This window comes from Cnephaeus nilssonii, assembly GCF_951640355.1.
Source record: "Cnephaeus nilssonii genome assembly, chromosome: 2".
Lineage (NCBI taxonomy): Eukaryota > Metazoa > Chordata > Mammalia > Chiroptera > Vespertilionidae > Cnephaeus > Cnephaeus nilssonii.
Genome location: NC_137073.1, coordinates 5,330,726 through 5,347,902, shown reverse-complemented (window position 1 = coordinate 5,347,902; position 17,177 = coordinate 5,330,726). Strand labels below are relative to the sequence as shown.

Genomic DNA, 17,177 nt, shown 5'->3' with positions numbered 1-17,177 from the left:
GGTGGAGGTATACCTCACTAGAACTGAGAAGGCAACTGAGGTTGCAAAACTTCTACTCAAAGGAATAATCCCTTAGAGCAGTGGTCGGCAAATTCATTAGTCAACAGAGCCAAATATCAACAGTACAACGATTGAAATTTCTTTTGAGGGCCAAATTTTTTAAACTTAAACTTCTTCTAACGCCACTTCTTCAAAATAGACTCGCCCAGGCTGTGGTATTTTGTGGAAGAGCCACACTCAAGGGGCCAAAGAGCCGCATGTGGCTCCGCGAGCCGCAGTTTTCTGACCACGCCCTTAGAGCATTCAAAGTGACAATAGACCATCATTCACTTTAGAAATCTCCCAGAAGATAGAAGAGGCACTACAGGTTCAATGAATACTACATTCATCTTGGAGACCCCCGCCTACAAGGAAGACTGAGAAAATGGACCATACAATAAAGACTTTGGTGAAAATACGCCAGGAAACACATTTGAAATGGGTCCAGGCACTCCCTACTGCCTTGTTCCAGATTAGAATAGCACCCCAAAATGGCGTTAAAGTAACAGTTTATGGGAGACCCCTCCCAAATTCTGTTTTAGGAGCATTCACTTTAGATTTAGAACATGAATAAAAAAGTCAGACAATATGTACCACATTTGGGCCAAGCACTGACAACTTTGCACAAGTTTGCTTATTGCGATCGAGACTACTCTTCTGATGAGCGCTACACCTCCCCCTGAACTTAGAAGGCATTGTCTCCCAACTTCCAGTGTTCCTGTTGAAATGTCTGAAGTCATTCTGATTCTCCATCCTTTGTATAAAACTGGTTCTTGCCCTAGCCAGCTTGGCTCAGTGGATAGAGCGTCAGCCTGCGGACTGAAGGGTCCCAGGTTCGATTCTGGCCAAGGGCACATGCCTGGGTTGCAGGCTTGATCCCCGGTGGGGGGTGTGCAGGAGGCAGCTTATCAATGATTCTCTCTCATCATTGATATTTCTGTCTCTCTCTCCTTCTCCCTTCCTCTCTGAAATTAATAAAGAAATATATAAAAAAAAATACACACACACACAAAAAAAAAACAACAACAACAAAAAAAACTGGTTCTTAGCCCCAGGAAGCTCCCAGAATATTTCCCTTGTTCTTAATGTTCTGAAGTTTTGTGAAGATGAATCTTGGAATAGATCGACTATCCATTGGCTATGTACTTGATGGGCCCTGTTATTCCGGGAACACACATCCTTTTGTTCCAATAAATGTTTTTGAATTTTTAAAAAGATTCTCTCCTCCATCTAGTTCTCTGATCTTTCTCAAACTTAAAAGTTAGGTTCCTAGACTTTCTTAAAAAGTTGCTTTCTTTTGCCTGGCTAGTGTGGCTTAGTTGGAGCGTTGGCCCGTGCACCAGAGGGTGACAGGTTCAATTCCTGGTCAGGAAGCAGATGATTGATGTTTCTCTCTCACATCCATGTTCTTCACTCTCTCCCCCTTCCTCTCTCTCTCTCTCTGGAAATCAACGGAAATGTGTCCTTGGGAGAGGATTAGAAAGAAAGAAGAAGTTACTTTCTTTTGTTTTAACTGAGACTATTATACTTCTTTTTTCCCCAATAGATACTATTTAACAATAAGAGCTCTGATTGTTTGAAATTGATTTAGCTTATAATGAGAAAAACTAAAATTGTGCATGAAGTCAGAAAGAAACATAAGTACTGCATGTAGAAAGAAAAGGGCTCATAAAAGGAAAAAACAAATAAACCCAGTCCCAGACAGAGTTCCTTTTGGTGGCCTTAAATACTGATAAGTATGTCAAGATAGAAAGAGACACCAAATCTTTTGGGAACCCCTAATTATCCTGATAATAAAAGACTAATATGCTAAGTGTCTTGTCGGCCATTCAATCAAACAAAGCGTAATATGCTAATGATATGCTAAGGCTGCTCAACCACTTGCTATGATGTGCACTGACCACCAGGGGGCAGATGCTCCAACCGGTAGGTTAGCTTGCTGCTGGGGTCTGGCCAATTGGGACTGAGCGAGAGGGGCCGGACACGCCCTGGAGCCCTCCCATGGTCCCTCCGCGGCTGGTCAACCTCCTGCATCCCTCCCTGGCCCTGGTGCACCAGTGGGGTCCCTTGGCCTGGCCTGCGCCCTCTCGCAATCCGGACTGAGGGACCCCTTCCCCCAGTACATGATTTTCATGCACCGGGCTTCTAGTATTACAGTAAAAGTGTTTGTTTACTTTTTCACAGTGGTAGGACTATTAATTTTATTTACATTTTAATTAATATATGGAAAATATTAGTAAAAATGATATCTATATCTACATGTAAGTTCAATTTATATTAAAATGCTATATGAAAATTTTGACTATGAAATTAAGATCTTAGAGTTCTGGTCCCAAAATTTAAAAGGCCAAGGAAAGATTATTAGAAATCTACACAGCCCTAGCCAATTTGCCTCCGTGGATAGAGCATCAGCGTGTGGATCGAAGGGTCCTGGGTCGATTCCTGTCAAGGGCATGTACCTCAGTTGCAGGCTCCTCCCTGGCCCGGGCCCTGGTCAAGGAGCGTGCAGGAGGCAATCAATCGATGTATTTCTCTCACATTGATATTTCTCTCCTTCTTTCCCTCTCTTTTAAAAAAATCAATGGAAAAATATCTTCATGAGGATTAAAACAAACAAACAAACAAACACACACACACACAATCTTGGGCTGTCCTTGGCTAATTTCTCTGTGAAGCAAAAAGAAAAACAAGTGTAAGTGTTCCACTGTGGAACAGTTGGGCAGACGAGTTTGCCTGTTCCTCCAACTCCTACAATTTTCTCTTATTTTTTCCCTAGATTTCCTCAACTATTTCCCAACCTTTGTATTGTTACTCATTTTGGGGGGTACATTTTATTTACAAGAATGCTTTTGCTTTGAGTTCTTATAGTCACACCTTGGTCTCTTTTAATGGATGCCCTAATCTACATAAGGACATTAATAACTTTTTGTTTTTAAATGTTTCTTCTCCCTGAAGTTTTCTGCAAGATACTTTCTTCTGTTGCTTTGATGTCCTGTATATGACATGCTTTCCTTACATATGGACATTGGCTGGGTGGTTTTTTACATTTAAGAATGAGGCTCTGGAAATTTCTGGGGGTGTGGGTTGGTGGCTGAGCATTTTCCTGTGAGGTGCTCGGGCCAGCCTGTTTCATTAGCTGGGAACACCTTCCTGTCTATCTTAGGCTGGTCAGATTCCCTGGAGATTTCTTTAATTGCTGGCCTCCTGTCAGGAGGGTCAAAGTCAGGCTACCAGAGCCTGGGAGCAAAGAGGAAAGGTGGAGGGGAGCCGCTACATCCAATATGGAACCCTCCACGTAATCCTTTAGCAGAGTGGCCTCTACTTCGGCAGATGTCCCAGCTTCTGCATGCTGATGGAGAGGCTGCGGCCGGCTGGCTCTACAGGGGAGGGAGCTAGTACTTTGATGCTTTAATAGCCTTTCAACTGATCCTCCAGTTTTAGCCTCATTTTATTTCCCCTTCCAGAAGGAAGAGAGTTCCTCTTGCCAATGCCTCAGCCTTTTGGGGGTTCTTCATGATGACAACTGGGTAGTTCCCGAGACTTCCTTACTGCTGCCCTAGGATTCAGTCTTCTTGGAGGCATTTCTAATTTAATTGCTAATTCAATTACAGCATCCAAAATTTTGTTGCTGTTGATGCCTCTTTGTCTTCATCCTCTTGGGCTGATGCCATTACAATCTCTTTCGTGTCACGTAGGTGGGGACTTAGGAGCATGCAAATGTGTGTTCAGCCTACTGCCAGAGCTATGCTAATGTGCAAATTTCTTAAAATTAAAACACCATTAGCTTGAAACCCAATGATCACACCCGTAGCCAAGTTTCTTAAGCTTTGGATCATAAAGCATCCTTTAAATGCATACTCTTCTTTGAAACTGATGACAACTCTGTAATGGTAGAGGATTCTTTCTGTCTTACAGCTGAGAAAAAACAAAGAAAAAAGAGGCTCACATACTTTATCTAAAGCAGAGGCAGCATACGGACCAAAATCTGGAAGGCCTTTTAAAAAATCAGAACTGATTATAAATGTTAAAAGTCAGACCTTGCATTAAAAAGTTCAGTTTTCAAAAGCTCTTAGAAAACAAACCAGAAAACGGGGCAACACTGGGCACACACTCTCCAAGGTGACGAGCATTTGGAGCTGAATCAGTTGCTCCTTTCAAGGGAGCATCCAGTTTACCTCTGCCTCCAGCCAGCGCCTCCACGTCTGCCAGCAGGAGACGTTTGAATGTGAGACCAGAGGGGAAGAAACCACTTTATTTGTAAACACAAAATGGAACTTCATACATATGCGAAAAAAATCTATACTGCAAGCCACTTCTCTGGGTCCTACCAGCGTCCACCTTGTCTAGGTTACATGGTTACCCCAGAGACTAGAAACACCAATAACACGCAGAAATCCACGCAGAGAATATGCATATTTTGCCCCACCCCCAAGTTGCATACCCTTGTGTAAACAGTTGCTGATTGGTAAAACATGTCCAGTACTGCAAAAAAATGTGCAGGGGTGGAGGTGGGAAGAAATGAAGTCACTAAAACAGCAAAAGGGTAGTTTACCTGGCGGGGCCATCAAGGTGGCATTCAATAAATCCCCAGTGCCTCGAATGAGGCGGAGGGAAGAGGAACATTCAGACGCAATGGTGTTTGTTTTCTTTCCTCTTCTTACATTAATAAAGCCTTTAAAATTTTTTTCTTTATTGATTGATTTTAGAGAGATCGGAAGGGAGAAAGAGAGGGAGGGAAACATCAATTTGTTATCTCACTTATTTATACATTCACTGGTTGATTCTTGTATGTGCCCTGACTGGGAACTGAACCTGCAACCTTGGTGTATTGGGAGATGCTCTAACCAAGTGAGCTACATGGCCAGGGCCAAGCCCCTCGCTTTTCCCACCTGTAGTAACACTGAACAGGGTATCACAGTCCAGTTTGAGTTTACATTTTCTTCTCAGAGTGCTCTAAATAACAGCAGCTCTCAACACCCAGCTCCAGCGGAGTGGCTAGCCAGCAGTGTCACTGCGAAGACTCTACCGTTCAGAACTTCCGTTTCTCCATCTGTGATTGGAGGCCCCAGATGACACCCCCAACTCTGCTTGTCTAATCTCCCAGACCTTCACTGGTTTCTTCATTGAAGATAGTCTGATATTTCCCAGTTGGGCTGGACTGTCCTGGGTATGTATAGTGGTGATGGTGGGAGGGAGGACAGGGGACTGTTGCTGTTTGCATGCTCAGCATTTGTGGAAAAAGGAGATGCTCTAGCCAGCTTTAGAAGGCACAAAACTAGGTGTTTTTTTTTTTTTTGTGTGTGTGTGTGTGTTTAGTTAAAGTCAGGTCTTTATTTAAGAATCTCATATGCCAACTGAGCGTTTCCCACCACAGGGAGCAGAAACCTTCACAGGCTTCGACGCTTTGCTCAGGCGCAGCCTTTGAGGGAGCCCTAGCAGCAGCCAGTGCTGTCTTTTTAGGCGCTTGCTTAGCCTTTTTTGCTTCCTTGGCAGCCCTGATAGCTTGTTCTCGTTGACTTTCCTAACTTCAGGTTTCTGGTTCCTCTTGGCCATTCTATCAGCAAGAGATGCACCAGTGATGGCCCTCAGGAATCTGACTGCACGGCGGGGTCTTTTCTTTTGAATTTCTTCTGTCTGTTTTTGTGCTTTCTTCTGTAGAGGACAGTCCAGTTTATCTGCCCAGGATTCCTCTTGGAAAGGAAAGCCGACTCGCATTTTGCATTAAGAAACTGGAAAACCTTCCCGTTGGTCCTGGTGTAGCGCCTCCCGTGTCCCCCGCCTCCCGTGTCCAGGGTAGATCTTGTGCCCACTGAAACCACACAGCTTGACCTGCATGGCTGCAGCTGCCGGAGAGCAGGAAAGATGGTGAGAGCACAAAACTAGGTTTTGAAGATCAAGTAAATTCTTCTGCTGGCTCAGAAGGATCTCAGCATCCTACTGATCATTTTACTCTCAATGGTCCTTAGAGAAGCATTTGCTTAACTCTACATCCAGGCCCTGGCAGCCTCCTGCAGGAGAGGGCCCCACCTGCTGACATTAAGGCCTTGTGGGCGGGTGGGTGGAGATGCAGGGGTGGTGGTTCAAGCCAATCCAAACACTGCATCGCTAACTGCATGGAAAAACCAGAGTGCAGAGTGAGTGCAGTGACCCGGCTCTCCATCTGTCCACAGTTACTGAGTGCCTGCCCTGTGCCAAGGCACGGTGTGTTTGAGCCCTGGAGGTCAGAAAACGGACCGCTCATGCCCAAAGCTTAACACAGTAGGTCTCAATCAAGGATTAGAGCAGAGGTGGGAACACTACAGCCCAGGCAGCCACCTGCTTTCAAAATGAAGTTTTATTGGAACACCAGCCACGCCCATTCATTTAAGAATTGTCTATGGCTGCTTCTGCTCTACCACAGCAGGGCTGAGCCCTGCAGAGCACCTGCCTAAAATATTTACTCTCTGGCCCTTTCCGAAAACGTTTGCCATCCCAGTGTTAAAGGAAAGCACTAATGCATCACCAAGAACTGAGAGAGGTGATCAGGGAACAAATGATTTGCAAATGAAGTGTAAGAGAGAGAGAGAGAGAGAGAGAGAGAGAGAGAGAGAGAGACAGAGAGAGACAGAGAGAGACAGAGAGAGAGGGAGAGAGGAGGGGCTGGCTGAATTAGTGACAACAAAGGAGCATGAATGATATGAGGCTTGATTACTCTGAAGAGGGAAGCCACAAGAAAATTGCTCGGGACTTACATTTAACATATGCAATTTAACTGCATGCAACTGGTCTAAAACCAAAAGCTACTACTTGACCTGCTGAGTGGAAAAGAGCGCTGAGCCCAGCCTCGAAGGGAACTGCTGTGACAAGCCCACAGGCAAACGGGCAGCCAGCAGAGGTGCCCAGGGCGCTCCGGGCCCGGCTCCGCCGGCTTTTCCTTTCGCACACTCTGGCTTTGGAACCAGCCGCACAGGTTCACGGCGCCGCCGCAAGGCCCTCTCAGGAGCAGTCAGAAAGGTTTGCATGCCACACTCTGTGCTAAACAAATAAAGAGCAGCTCCTTCGTCACTTGGGGTTCATCACAGCAGTCTGTTTTCTTTGCGATTTGAAATACCAACTGAAATCATACTGACATTAATTGAATTCTTTTTTTATTTTTTAATCCTCACCTGAGGATATTTTTAAATTGATTTTTAGAGAGAGTGGGAGGGAGGGAAAGAGACAGAGAGGGAAACATCGATGTGAGAGAAACACATCGATTGGTTGCCTCCCAAAAATGCCCCGACCTGGCCAAGGATCAAGCCTACAACCAAGGTATGTGCCCGTGACCAGAACCAAAGCCGGGCTCTTCAGTCTGCAGGCAGAGCTCTACCCACTGAGCCAAACCAGCTAGGGCTGAAATCTCTTTTTTTCCTGCTTCCCAATACCCCTCAGAAACAATGGCAAGTGCTCCGCCAAGTGGCACAGCCTTAACCATCCTCCGCAGGCTCTCCCAGGCCCACGCTGCATCCAGCAGCTTCCCACGCTCAGGTGGGGCGAGCGCGCTCCGGGACCGGCTGAAATCCGAGGAAAAAGCTCATTATGTACAACTAGCCGTCGGCTGGCCGGTGGAACTGGGATTGCTGAGTGTCGTAGTGAGTTCCTGCCGCCTCGTTCTCCAGCGTGGCAGATACACCCGGCGGTGCTGCTGCTGAAGGCACCAACGTGAGTGACAGGAGAAGCAGGCTCGCTCCCAGCCGAGACGCCCGGACGGAGCTGGACGTCAGTGCTGAGAGAACGAGGGGGTCCCGTGCCAGGGCCACAGAGCCACACTGGGTGCTGCGGCGAGGGCTGCGCCACGCCAGGCCACTGTCCTTCCCGGGGAGGTCTTGGGCCGCCCACTCCCACGCGCCGACGGGCACTCAGAGGCAGGGAAGGGTGTGTACAAACACCAAGCCGGTTTTGAAAAGCCCACTGTGGAAACCATGCTTACAAATGGGATTTGGCTGTATTCCAGGAAACCAGTTGCATTTCAGGAAGAAAATTAAACTGAAACATAAGGAAACAGTCCGTGTGCGGGCCTCCCCAGGGCCGAAGAGGGCCCGGGTGTTGCACCATCTCACTTGCATGGAGCAGCGCCACGCATGCTTCCACGTGCTGAGAAGGGAGGCTGTGCACTTCGCGGGACGTACACACCCCACGGAGAGTTCACGTGCAGCAACACATTCCTCATCCGCCTCAGGACACAGGCTCTGTGGGCCGGAGACGGCAGTCCAGCCTGAAAACGCTGGGAGCAAAGTCCTAATGTTTTCCAAAAGCACTTTCTTGCATCTTGTGACAAAACAACAGAACCTCAAATCTATATGCCGGTTCGTCAGGCTGCTTTTTCAACCCCCACGCCCCCAAAACACCGCCCTAGGGGACAGCTATGTGTCTTTGCTGATAGCAAAGACGTGTTTTTGAGTCAAAGAATGATGTACAAAAGTTGAAGTACCACACACTTAAAAACACCCCCACGTAACCCCAGAGGAGTTGGTGGGTCTTTCCCCGCTGGCCCTTGTGCGGGGGGCTGGCCACAGGCTCTTCCTGCGAGTTACTCCTCCATCTGCGCCCAGGCCTCCTCTGCCTTCTGGTAGTACTGGTTGGCCAGCCGGCCCTTCAAGGCTTCCATCGCTGCCTCGGCTGCCTGGGTGTACAAGTCGCCTGAAAGACAGCAAAGCGGGCCTCAAACAGCTGAGCCGCCTGGTGTTTTGGCCAGCCCAGTATCCCCTCCCCTCCCTGGGAACAGCACCCCAATACTACTAGTTCCCTCTCCCTCCACATGACCTGGGTGGGGCTCTGGGTGGCCACGCGATCTGAGTGAAGCCAAACACAGTACCCTCCTCGTTCCCCACCAGGCCGCAGAGACTGGCCAGACGGAGGCCCGGCCAGTCAGAGTAAGCCATCTCAATGAGTACCAGGACTGGCGTAAGGGGGTGGGCGCTTCCATCTGAGCCCATGAGAAGCAGGCTGAGGCCTCTTGCAGGACCATTTGGAGAATGTATGCAAGCGGAAGAAACAAAGGTTACACACAGCCACATGTCACTTCCGGACAGGTTTGGCCACCAAATGAATTTGTGCCACATGAACAAAAACACTGGTTTTTCAGAGCTTCTGAGATGTAGAAATTCCAAATAAGGAATTACAGAATTGCTTAATTTTTTATACACCCTTAACATTTTTTTTAACTTAGCCTCATCCCCCATACCTGTGAAACAAGAGAGTAAGGAATCCAGCATGTTTATTATTAACAGAAAAAAATCTAATGTGTGTGTGAACTGCTGAATGGATAAGCAGAATATAGTACATTTGTACAATGGAATATTATTAGGCAATGAAAAGGAATGAAGTACTCATACATGCTACAACATGGATGAACCTTGAAAGTATTATGCTCCGTGAAAGAAGCCAGACACAAAAGCCACATATTGTATGATGCTCTCTTTATGAAATGTCCAGAACAGGTAAATCCACACAAAAAGTAGGCCAGTGGTTTGCAGGAATGGAGGGGGCAGGAAGTCACTGCTCCCAGGGACTGGCTTTCTCTCCGGCGTGCTGGGGGTATTCTGGACTGAGATAGGGGTGCTGGTTGCTCAACATCGTGAGGAGACTAAACAGCACTGAACTTGTACATTTTAAAATGGTGAGTTTTAGGTTAGGAAAATGTCAGTTCAATTGACTTTTAATAGTAAAGAAAAAACCACCCTAAACCCCAAGCCCCTGATATATTACCATGAAAATAAAAATGCTCATCTGCATACCAGCTCCACGAAGCCCCCTAAGCCAGCACCGGGCCAATCCGGCCTGGCAGAATGGAGGCCCTTAGGCATCCGAAGCAGAGCCGCAGCCTGCGTCTCCCTGCCCCCCCCCCCCCCCCCCCCCCCGACCTCAGGGGCAGGTCTGCCCGACCCTACCTGATCTCTGCGGGTCCTTCTGCAGCCGGAAGCCGCCCGCAAACAGCATCTCGGCCTCCCTGGCCAGCAGCGCGTATCGGGGCTCGCCTTGCATCCCGTCATACTCTCCGCCCTCGTCGCAGTCTGTCTTCTCCAGGGCCGTGCTGTACCAGTGCAGAGCCTCTGGCCAGTCCTGGGACCTGGGCAGGAGACACAAAGGAAGAGAGGGAGGTTACCATGGCAACCGGGCAGGATGGAGAAGGCCCAGCGGCTGGAGGAACGAGTCCGGGATCCCAAGGGGCCACCACCTAGGAATCCTGACTCAGCACCAGATGCCACCACATCGAGGGGCCCGCCCAACCGCAGGGTAACACCTGAGGGCAGCCGCGCCCTGTCCCTGTCTGGGTGGGCGCACGGCTCTCCAGCAGCGGTGCGGGGCGGCTTCCCGTGTGAGCACGACAGCACCCTGGGGCCAGCCTTCTCAGCGGCTGGCACCCGTCGGTCTGTCCTAGTCTGTCCTATGACTGGGCGAGAGGTGAGCGGGGCCCCTTCGCCAAGGCCCCCAGATCATGTGAGAGAACGGTCCTCTGTGGCCATCGCACGCGAGGCCGTGCAGCCGGCGCGGCAGGCTCCCGGGAGGGGAGGAGCGGCCCCCTCTCTGCTCTGCCCTCCAGCCTCAGCTCTCTCTGCCGCTGCAGCGCCGAATGGCCGACCCACGCAGGTCCTAAGCCAACCGAAACACACAAGACGGAGCGCGCAGGGCGGCAGCTTCTCTTTGGGCGCACGCACTGCATTCCGGCGCGTGAGCATCTGCACCGCTGGGAGAGAGCAGAGAGACGCGGGCAAGGCCTCTGGTCTCCTGAACCGTCCCCGGGACACAGCCCCCAGGACTGGCCGGCCTCTCCTCCGGGCGCTCCCCGGCCTGGCTCAGCCCTGGGTTTAGCTCCGGCTAACCTCCCCCCTGCCAGGCGTTCTGTTCCCAGACACACCAGCTCCCATCTGCTCCTGCCCTTGCCCACACCTGGCTCCTCAGCGCCTGTGCCTCTTCTTCAGAGACGCCGTCTCCGACACCCCAGTTCTCACGATGGCTTCAGTCTGTTTACTCACCGCCAAGGACAGTTTCCCCGAAGACACGGACGGCCCCAGGAAGGCAGGGACCGCCGGCGGTAAGCACACGCCGGCCAGGATGGCCTCAGGAGCTCACCTTGACTCCACTTTATTTTACGGAAAAGGGAACTCTTCTGAAAGTTATTAGTGACACATCTGCCCAGCGGAGGTTTAGCATTTGTCTGGAAGCCACTGAATGTATGGCAGCCCTTTCGCCTCTGGTCTCGACCCTCCCTGGTCTTGCCCGAAACTCAAGTGAGAAAGAGCGGAAGGGCCTGATATTTCCCTCCCCGCCCCCACTCCCACCCCACGATGCCACACCCAGGGGCAGGGTGCCCACCCTGTGTTGGAATTTCCAATGACCTTTCCTTCCCCTATTGGGGGTAACTTCTGAGAAGGTGGAAATTTGGGCCTCCATGGGGCCCTGCCTTACCCGAGTGGCCCTTAATTAACGCTCCCTGAATGGAAGAGGCTGGAGCAGCTTGGAATGAGGAAGAAGAATAAAAAAATGACTATAGTAAAAGTTAGATAAAAAAAAAAGTTTAAAGATTAAACTACATAAATATTAAAAATCAATGTATCCCTAAGCCCATAAACAGCGGTCACCGAGTGACCCTGTCCCCCCACATCTGTGGTAGTTATCTCTGCAAAAAATCTTAAGCCAGCTCATATGCCTAAGAGTTCATAGCATTAACATCTGAAAAATTCTTACAAATCAACACCAAAAACTATCATGTCAGAGAAAAAGGCACAATCATAACCCACAGAGCACCAGCACCCGCCAGGCTGGGCTTCCCCGTCACACTCGTGGGCACCACGTACACTGGCGTCTGACCCGCACAGCCATGCGTGTCATTCTGTTCACCTCCCTTCCGTGACAGTGTATGTAGTCCTGAGCCCACTAAGAAGCAAGCCATGTGACAGGCCACTGCAGGAGAAGCCGGAAGACCTGGGCTCCGCTCTGCCACGCGCTCCCTCTGTGGCCATGGCAAGCCCCTCACCTCTCAGGACTAGTTCACTCATTCATAAAATGGGGCCACACATCCCGGCCTGTCTGGCCAGAGAGATGTGCTGGCTCATCATTCAAACAAGCACTGAGGCAGGCCTGCACGGAACACTGGGCTGCCGACAGGGAGACCGGTTCTCGTTCTCAGTGACATAAAAGCAGCAGGGAAAGAGCGGTCCGAATGCCAGGGAGCAATAGCGCAGGTACATTTTTGCACGATACGTAGGAGGCCACGTATCCAGATGGTTCAGGCCTGAGAGCTTGATATGATAGAGCCACGACCCTGACTTTCCTTCTACACCCAGTGAGAGGGACAGGCAACCTTGACCTGAAGAAGTGGAGGGTTAGAGGATGACTGTGCTCACCCTGCTCCCTTCCAGGAGCCGCGGCATTAGAACTCGCTCTTCCTACTTTCATTAACTCAGTGGGGAGCCCAGCAGGAACCCCAGGGCATCAGCAATGGGCCCCTTTACGACAGACAAGCATGTCAAACTCGTGGCCTGGGGGCTGCATGCGGCCCACAACGAATTTTGGGGGCCCAGCCAATATAACGGTATGTAAAACACGTTTTAATAAAAATTTCATAACTTAATTTTTACAATAACCTGTTATACATAATTATTAATAACGAACTACAACGTTCGCTAATGACTTATGACTATAATCGTGATGCATTCATTTCCCTTACGCGCACCATTTCTCTCCACTAATACTAGCAGCGAGTATTATAGCAGCCGATGGCCACATCTAAAGTCTTGGACTGACTTGTTTGGTGTGCGAAACAGGAAATATTTTGCTTTCGGAGAACAAGAAAAACAGGTTTATTTTCGTTACGCTTATTCATTTGTGCAGTTATTCAGTGTCTGGTAAGTTAATGTTCAAGAAAAAATATTAATTTTTATTAAAATGTTCTATTATTTTATGTTAACAATGATTCATTTATTTCATCCCTTTGTATTCAGCATGCCTCTACTGAAAAAAACCTACATTTCTATGAAAATTGAAGCTTTTTTTTTTTTTTGCGGTCACATACACTTCCACCTTGTTTATTTGGCCCGTGTTAGCCTTTGAGTTTGACATGCTTGCTTTACGAGTTCAATTCCCCCACTGTCCTCTGCTCAGCCTGGACTTCTGGGACGACTCACTGGTTTACCCAAGGAGATGAGATGGAGCCGGGCCACCCGCCCTCCCGCCCCTCCTCCCCCTGCACAAACCAGCCTGAGCGCAGCTAAGGAAGAGTTAGCACCTCTGCCTTCAGGAGGCTCAGCCGCCCTGGGACACTGCTCCGGGCCTGAGCTCACCCTGGGCTTGCTTCCCAACCCCCCTCAGAAGGGAAAAGTAAAAGTAGGAAGAGCAAATTCTACTCACCACACCCTGACATGTGGGATACCACCCTGGGCCGGAGGCTGCGTACCCTTTCAGACTCTCGGGAAAATCTTTACCTCTGCTGGCTAAGCTGGCTGCCTGTAGCTCCTGCCCTCTGGGCCAGGCACAGTGAGAATTACATCCCATTTAACCCTCACACAACAATCCTAGGATGCAGGTTCGACAATGACTCCCAGTTTACACAATGAAGAACCTGAGGCCAGGGAGGTAAAGTAACTTGCCACGGACTGGATCGGACTGGATCGCAGTGGGGAGCCGAGCCCGAAACCCAGGTCTGTACCGATACCGGAGGGGAAGCTCCCATCTGGAACCCGGTTCCCACCAGCCCCCCCCCGTCCCCCCCCCCCCCCCCCCCCCCCCGCCGCCCCGGGTGGCGGCCACAGTACCTGTCTGGGCTGAGGTTCTGGCCAGTATCAAAAGCTCGTGCCACCAAGATCATGGACTGTCTGTCACCAGCTCCAGCCGCCTTCAGTAAGTAATCAAATCCTTTGGCTTTATTTTCTTCCGTCTCCTGCCGATACCAACCAGAGGGGAGAGGAAGAGAATGAGGCCTGCACTGGAGGGGCGGCCGGGCCCACTGCCAAGCTCTCCCTCTGAGCGCTGTGAGCGCGCAGGCGGGCTGCTGTGGAGCTGCACGTCGTGAGAAAGAACGGCCGAGCACCTGCGGCAGGAGCTCCGTGGGTGCCCATCGCGAGGGAGAGATGGAAGCTGAGCTCGCTCCTGCTCACGGCCATCGGCTCTGTCTTCCAAGGAGCCACTCACGTCCTGCCTCCAACAGGGCAGGGCTCTCTGCTCCCACTGTTTTTGTTTTTTTTTTTAAATTTTTTAAATATATATTTTTATTGATTTCAGAGAGGAAGGGAGAGGGAAAGAGGGATAGAAACATCAATGATGAGAGAGAATCACTGATCGGCTGCCGGCCCGCACACCCCCTACTGGGGATCAAGCCCGCAACACGAGCATGTGCCCCAACCGGAATCGAGCCTGGGACCTTCCAGTCCGCAGTCCAATGCTCTATCCACTGAGTCAAACCAGCCAGGGCTGCTCCGCTCCCACTCTTTAAGACATTCTAGCAGCTTTACTGAGACATACTTCACCATATAATCCCCCAGTGAAAGCACACAAATCATAGTTTCAGCACAATGTGCAACCACCACTGTAACCATGTCAGACACCAAAACACCACACTCCTTCACCGTCACCTCCAAATCGCCCCATCCTACCCAGCCCCGGGCAACAACTGTCTCTCTCTCTCTCTTATTCTTTTCAGAGAGGAAGGGAGAGAAAGATAGAAACACCAATGATGAGAGAGAATCATTGATTGGCTGCCTCCTGCATGTCCCTTATCAGGATCAAGCCAGCAACCCAGACATGTGCCTTACTTGGAATCGAACTGTGACCACCTGGTTGGCGCTCAACCACTGAGCCACACCGGCCAGGCTCATCTATCACCTGTTTCTAGAGATTTCACTATTCTGGACATTTAATAAAATGTAATCATATAACATGTGGCTGGCCTCTTCCACTTGGCATAAAGCATTCGAGGTTCATCTATGTTGCAGCAGGTATTAATGCTGCATTCTTCTTATGGCCAAATAACATCCCATTGTGTAGATATACCACATTTTGATTATTCAGTCCTGGCCAGTGTGTTCAGTGGTTAGAGTGTTGGCCTGTCCACCCAAGGGTCATGGGTTCAATTCCAGGTCAAGGGTTCGCTCCCCACCCCTAATCAGGGCGCATGCAGGAGGCGACCAGTTAATGTGTCTCTCTCACATGGATGCTTCTCTCTCTTCCTCTCCTCCTCCCTCCCTCCCTCCCTCCCTCCCACTCTCTCTGAAAAGCAACGGAAAAAATATCTTCAGGTGGGGATTAACAACAAAAAGTATCACTCCCTAGTTACTTCACTACATGCTACTTATTATCCATGGTCTTGAATCTGATGATTGTGCCTCGGGGCTGCCCTGTGCCCTGTAGGGTATTCAGCAGCATCCCTGGTCTCGACCTACTAGTGCCAGTTGCATTCCCAGAGTTTCGACAAACAAAAATGTCTCTAGTCGTAGCCAAGTGTCCCCTGGAAAGCGGGAGGGCAGAATAGCTGACTGAGAACCACTGGTTTTTGAAACTGTGTGGTGAATGCACCATAAACCGTGTCTTCTGCACATGTCAGAATGTCACACCTCCATCAGTTGCAACCATAAGTGGGTAGCAGATATAAAGTTCCACAATAAGTACCGAAGCGTCCTGTGAGAATGCCCTGACTATATCGAATTTACAATAGTCTTTTAAAAATATATATATATTTTATTGACTTCAGAGAGGAAAGGAGACGGAGAGAGAGAGAAACATCAATGATGAGAATCGTTGATCCGCTGCCTCCTGCACGCCCCACCCGGGGGATTGAGCCTGCAACCCAGGCATGTGCCCTGACCGGGAACTGAACCCTGACCTCCTGGTTCATAGGTCGATGCTCAACCACTGAGCCACGCCGGCCGGGCAATGATGGAGTCTTTTTATGCCCTGGCCAGTGTGGCTCGGTTAGTTGGGAGTGTCCTCCCATACACTGAAAGGCTGAGCATCCTGTGGTAATCAACTGAATATATGGAAGAGAGTATTTGTTGTTTTGTTAATCCTCACCCGAGGATATTTTTTCCCATTGATTTTCAGGGAGTGTAGAAGGGAAGGAGGGGGGCGGCGGGCAAAGGGGACACAGCGGGGGGAGGGGCGGTAGAAGAGAGAGAAACATCGATTGGTTGCCTCTTGCACATGCCCTAACTAGGGCCTGGGATCGACCTGCAAGCCAGGTGTGTGCCTTTGACTGGGAATTGAACCCATGACCCTTCAGTGCCTGGGCCGACGCTCTACCGCTGAGCCACACTGGCCAGGGCTACAATAGAGTATTTTTACGCCCTGGCTGGTATGGGTAGGTTGGTTGGAGCGTCGTCCTTATACTGAAAGGTTGCGAATTTGGTTGCTGCTCGAGGTGTATATGGAAGGCAACCAATCAATGTTCTCTCAAAATGTCTATCTGTCTGTCTCTCTCTCTCCCTTTCCCTCTCTCTAAGATCAATAAGCAGATCCTTAAGGTGAGGAGTTGAAAAAAAAATGGCAGAAAAGAGTACTTTTATTATTGTTTGTAAATTGTTCCACATTCTTTTTTTTAAATATATTTTTATTGATTTCACAGAGGAAGGGAGAAGGAGAGATAGAAACATCAATGATGAGAGAGAATCATTGACCGGCTGCCTCCTGCACGCCCCCTACTGGGGATCGAGCCTGCAATCCAGGCATGTGCCCTTGGCCGGAATCGAACCCAGAACCCTTCAGTCCACAGGCCGGTGCTCTATCCACTGAGCCAAACCAGCTAGGGTGCTCCACATTCTTTTATTTATTTATTGAATGTATTGAGGTGACATTGGTTAACAAAATCATATAGGTTTCAAGTATACAATACTATAGCACATCATTTGTATATTGCATTGTGTTCATCACCCCAAGTGTTCCACGTTCTTTACGTCAGTGAAGTTTGTGATAAGCTTATATACAGATGGTGCACACTTTCCTCCTGAGAGCCAGCGGGTAGACACCCCGCACAGCACTGGCTGAATGCGCGCTGGTCGGCCCTGCTCGCAAGGAGCATGGAGTGGGCGACACGTCAACAGCCTGTCAGATCCCCTCCTGGCACCCAGCCTGCCCTCACCGTCTAACAGGCCACAGAACCGGCTGTGGGCTATCCCAATAATCGACCTGAC

At 49.7% G+C, this 17,177-nt stretch overlaps 1 protein-coding gene and 1 pseudogene across 3 annotated transcripts in view; both read right to left on the bottom strand.

The window, feature by feature from the left end:
- Positions 1-1,150: 1,150 nt before the first annotated feature.
- On the bottom strand, positions 1,151-7,786 carry LOC307111603 (large ribosomal subunit protein eL24-like; annotated as a pseudogene). The gene has a single exon. The product of its transcript is annotated as a large ribosomal subunit protein eL24-like (transcript).
- Positions 7,787-7,935: 149 nt separating this feature from the next.
- The window catches only part of EEF2K (eukaryotic elongation factor 2 kinase), a 60,747-nt gene continuing 51,505 nt past the window's right edge, over positions 7,936-17,177 (bottom strand). For both annotated transcript variants that reach the window (XM_079791598.1, XM_079791597.1), the window contains 3 exons: positions 13,812-13,936; positions 9,948-10,126; positions 7,936-8,697 (listed from right to left, as the gene is read on the bottom strand). In XM_079791598.1, coding sequence (XP_079647724.1) covers positions 8,588-8,697; positions 9,948-10,126; positions 13,812-13,936 — 414 coding nt within the window. In that variant the 3' untranslated portion in view covers positions 7,936-8,587. The remainder of the gene's footprint in view (positions 8,698-9,947; positions 10,127-13,811; positions 13,937-17,177) is intronic.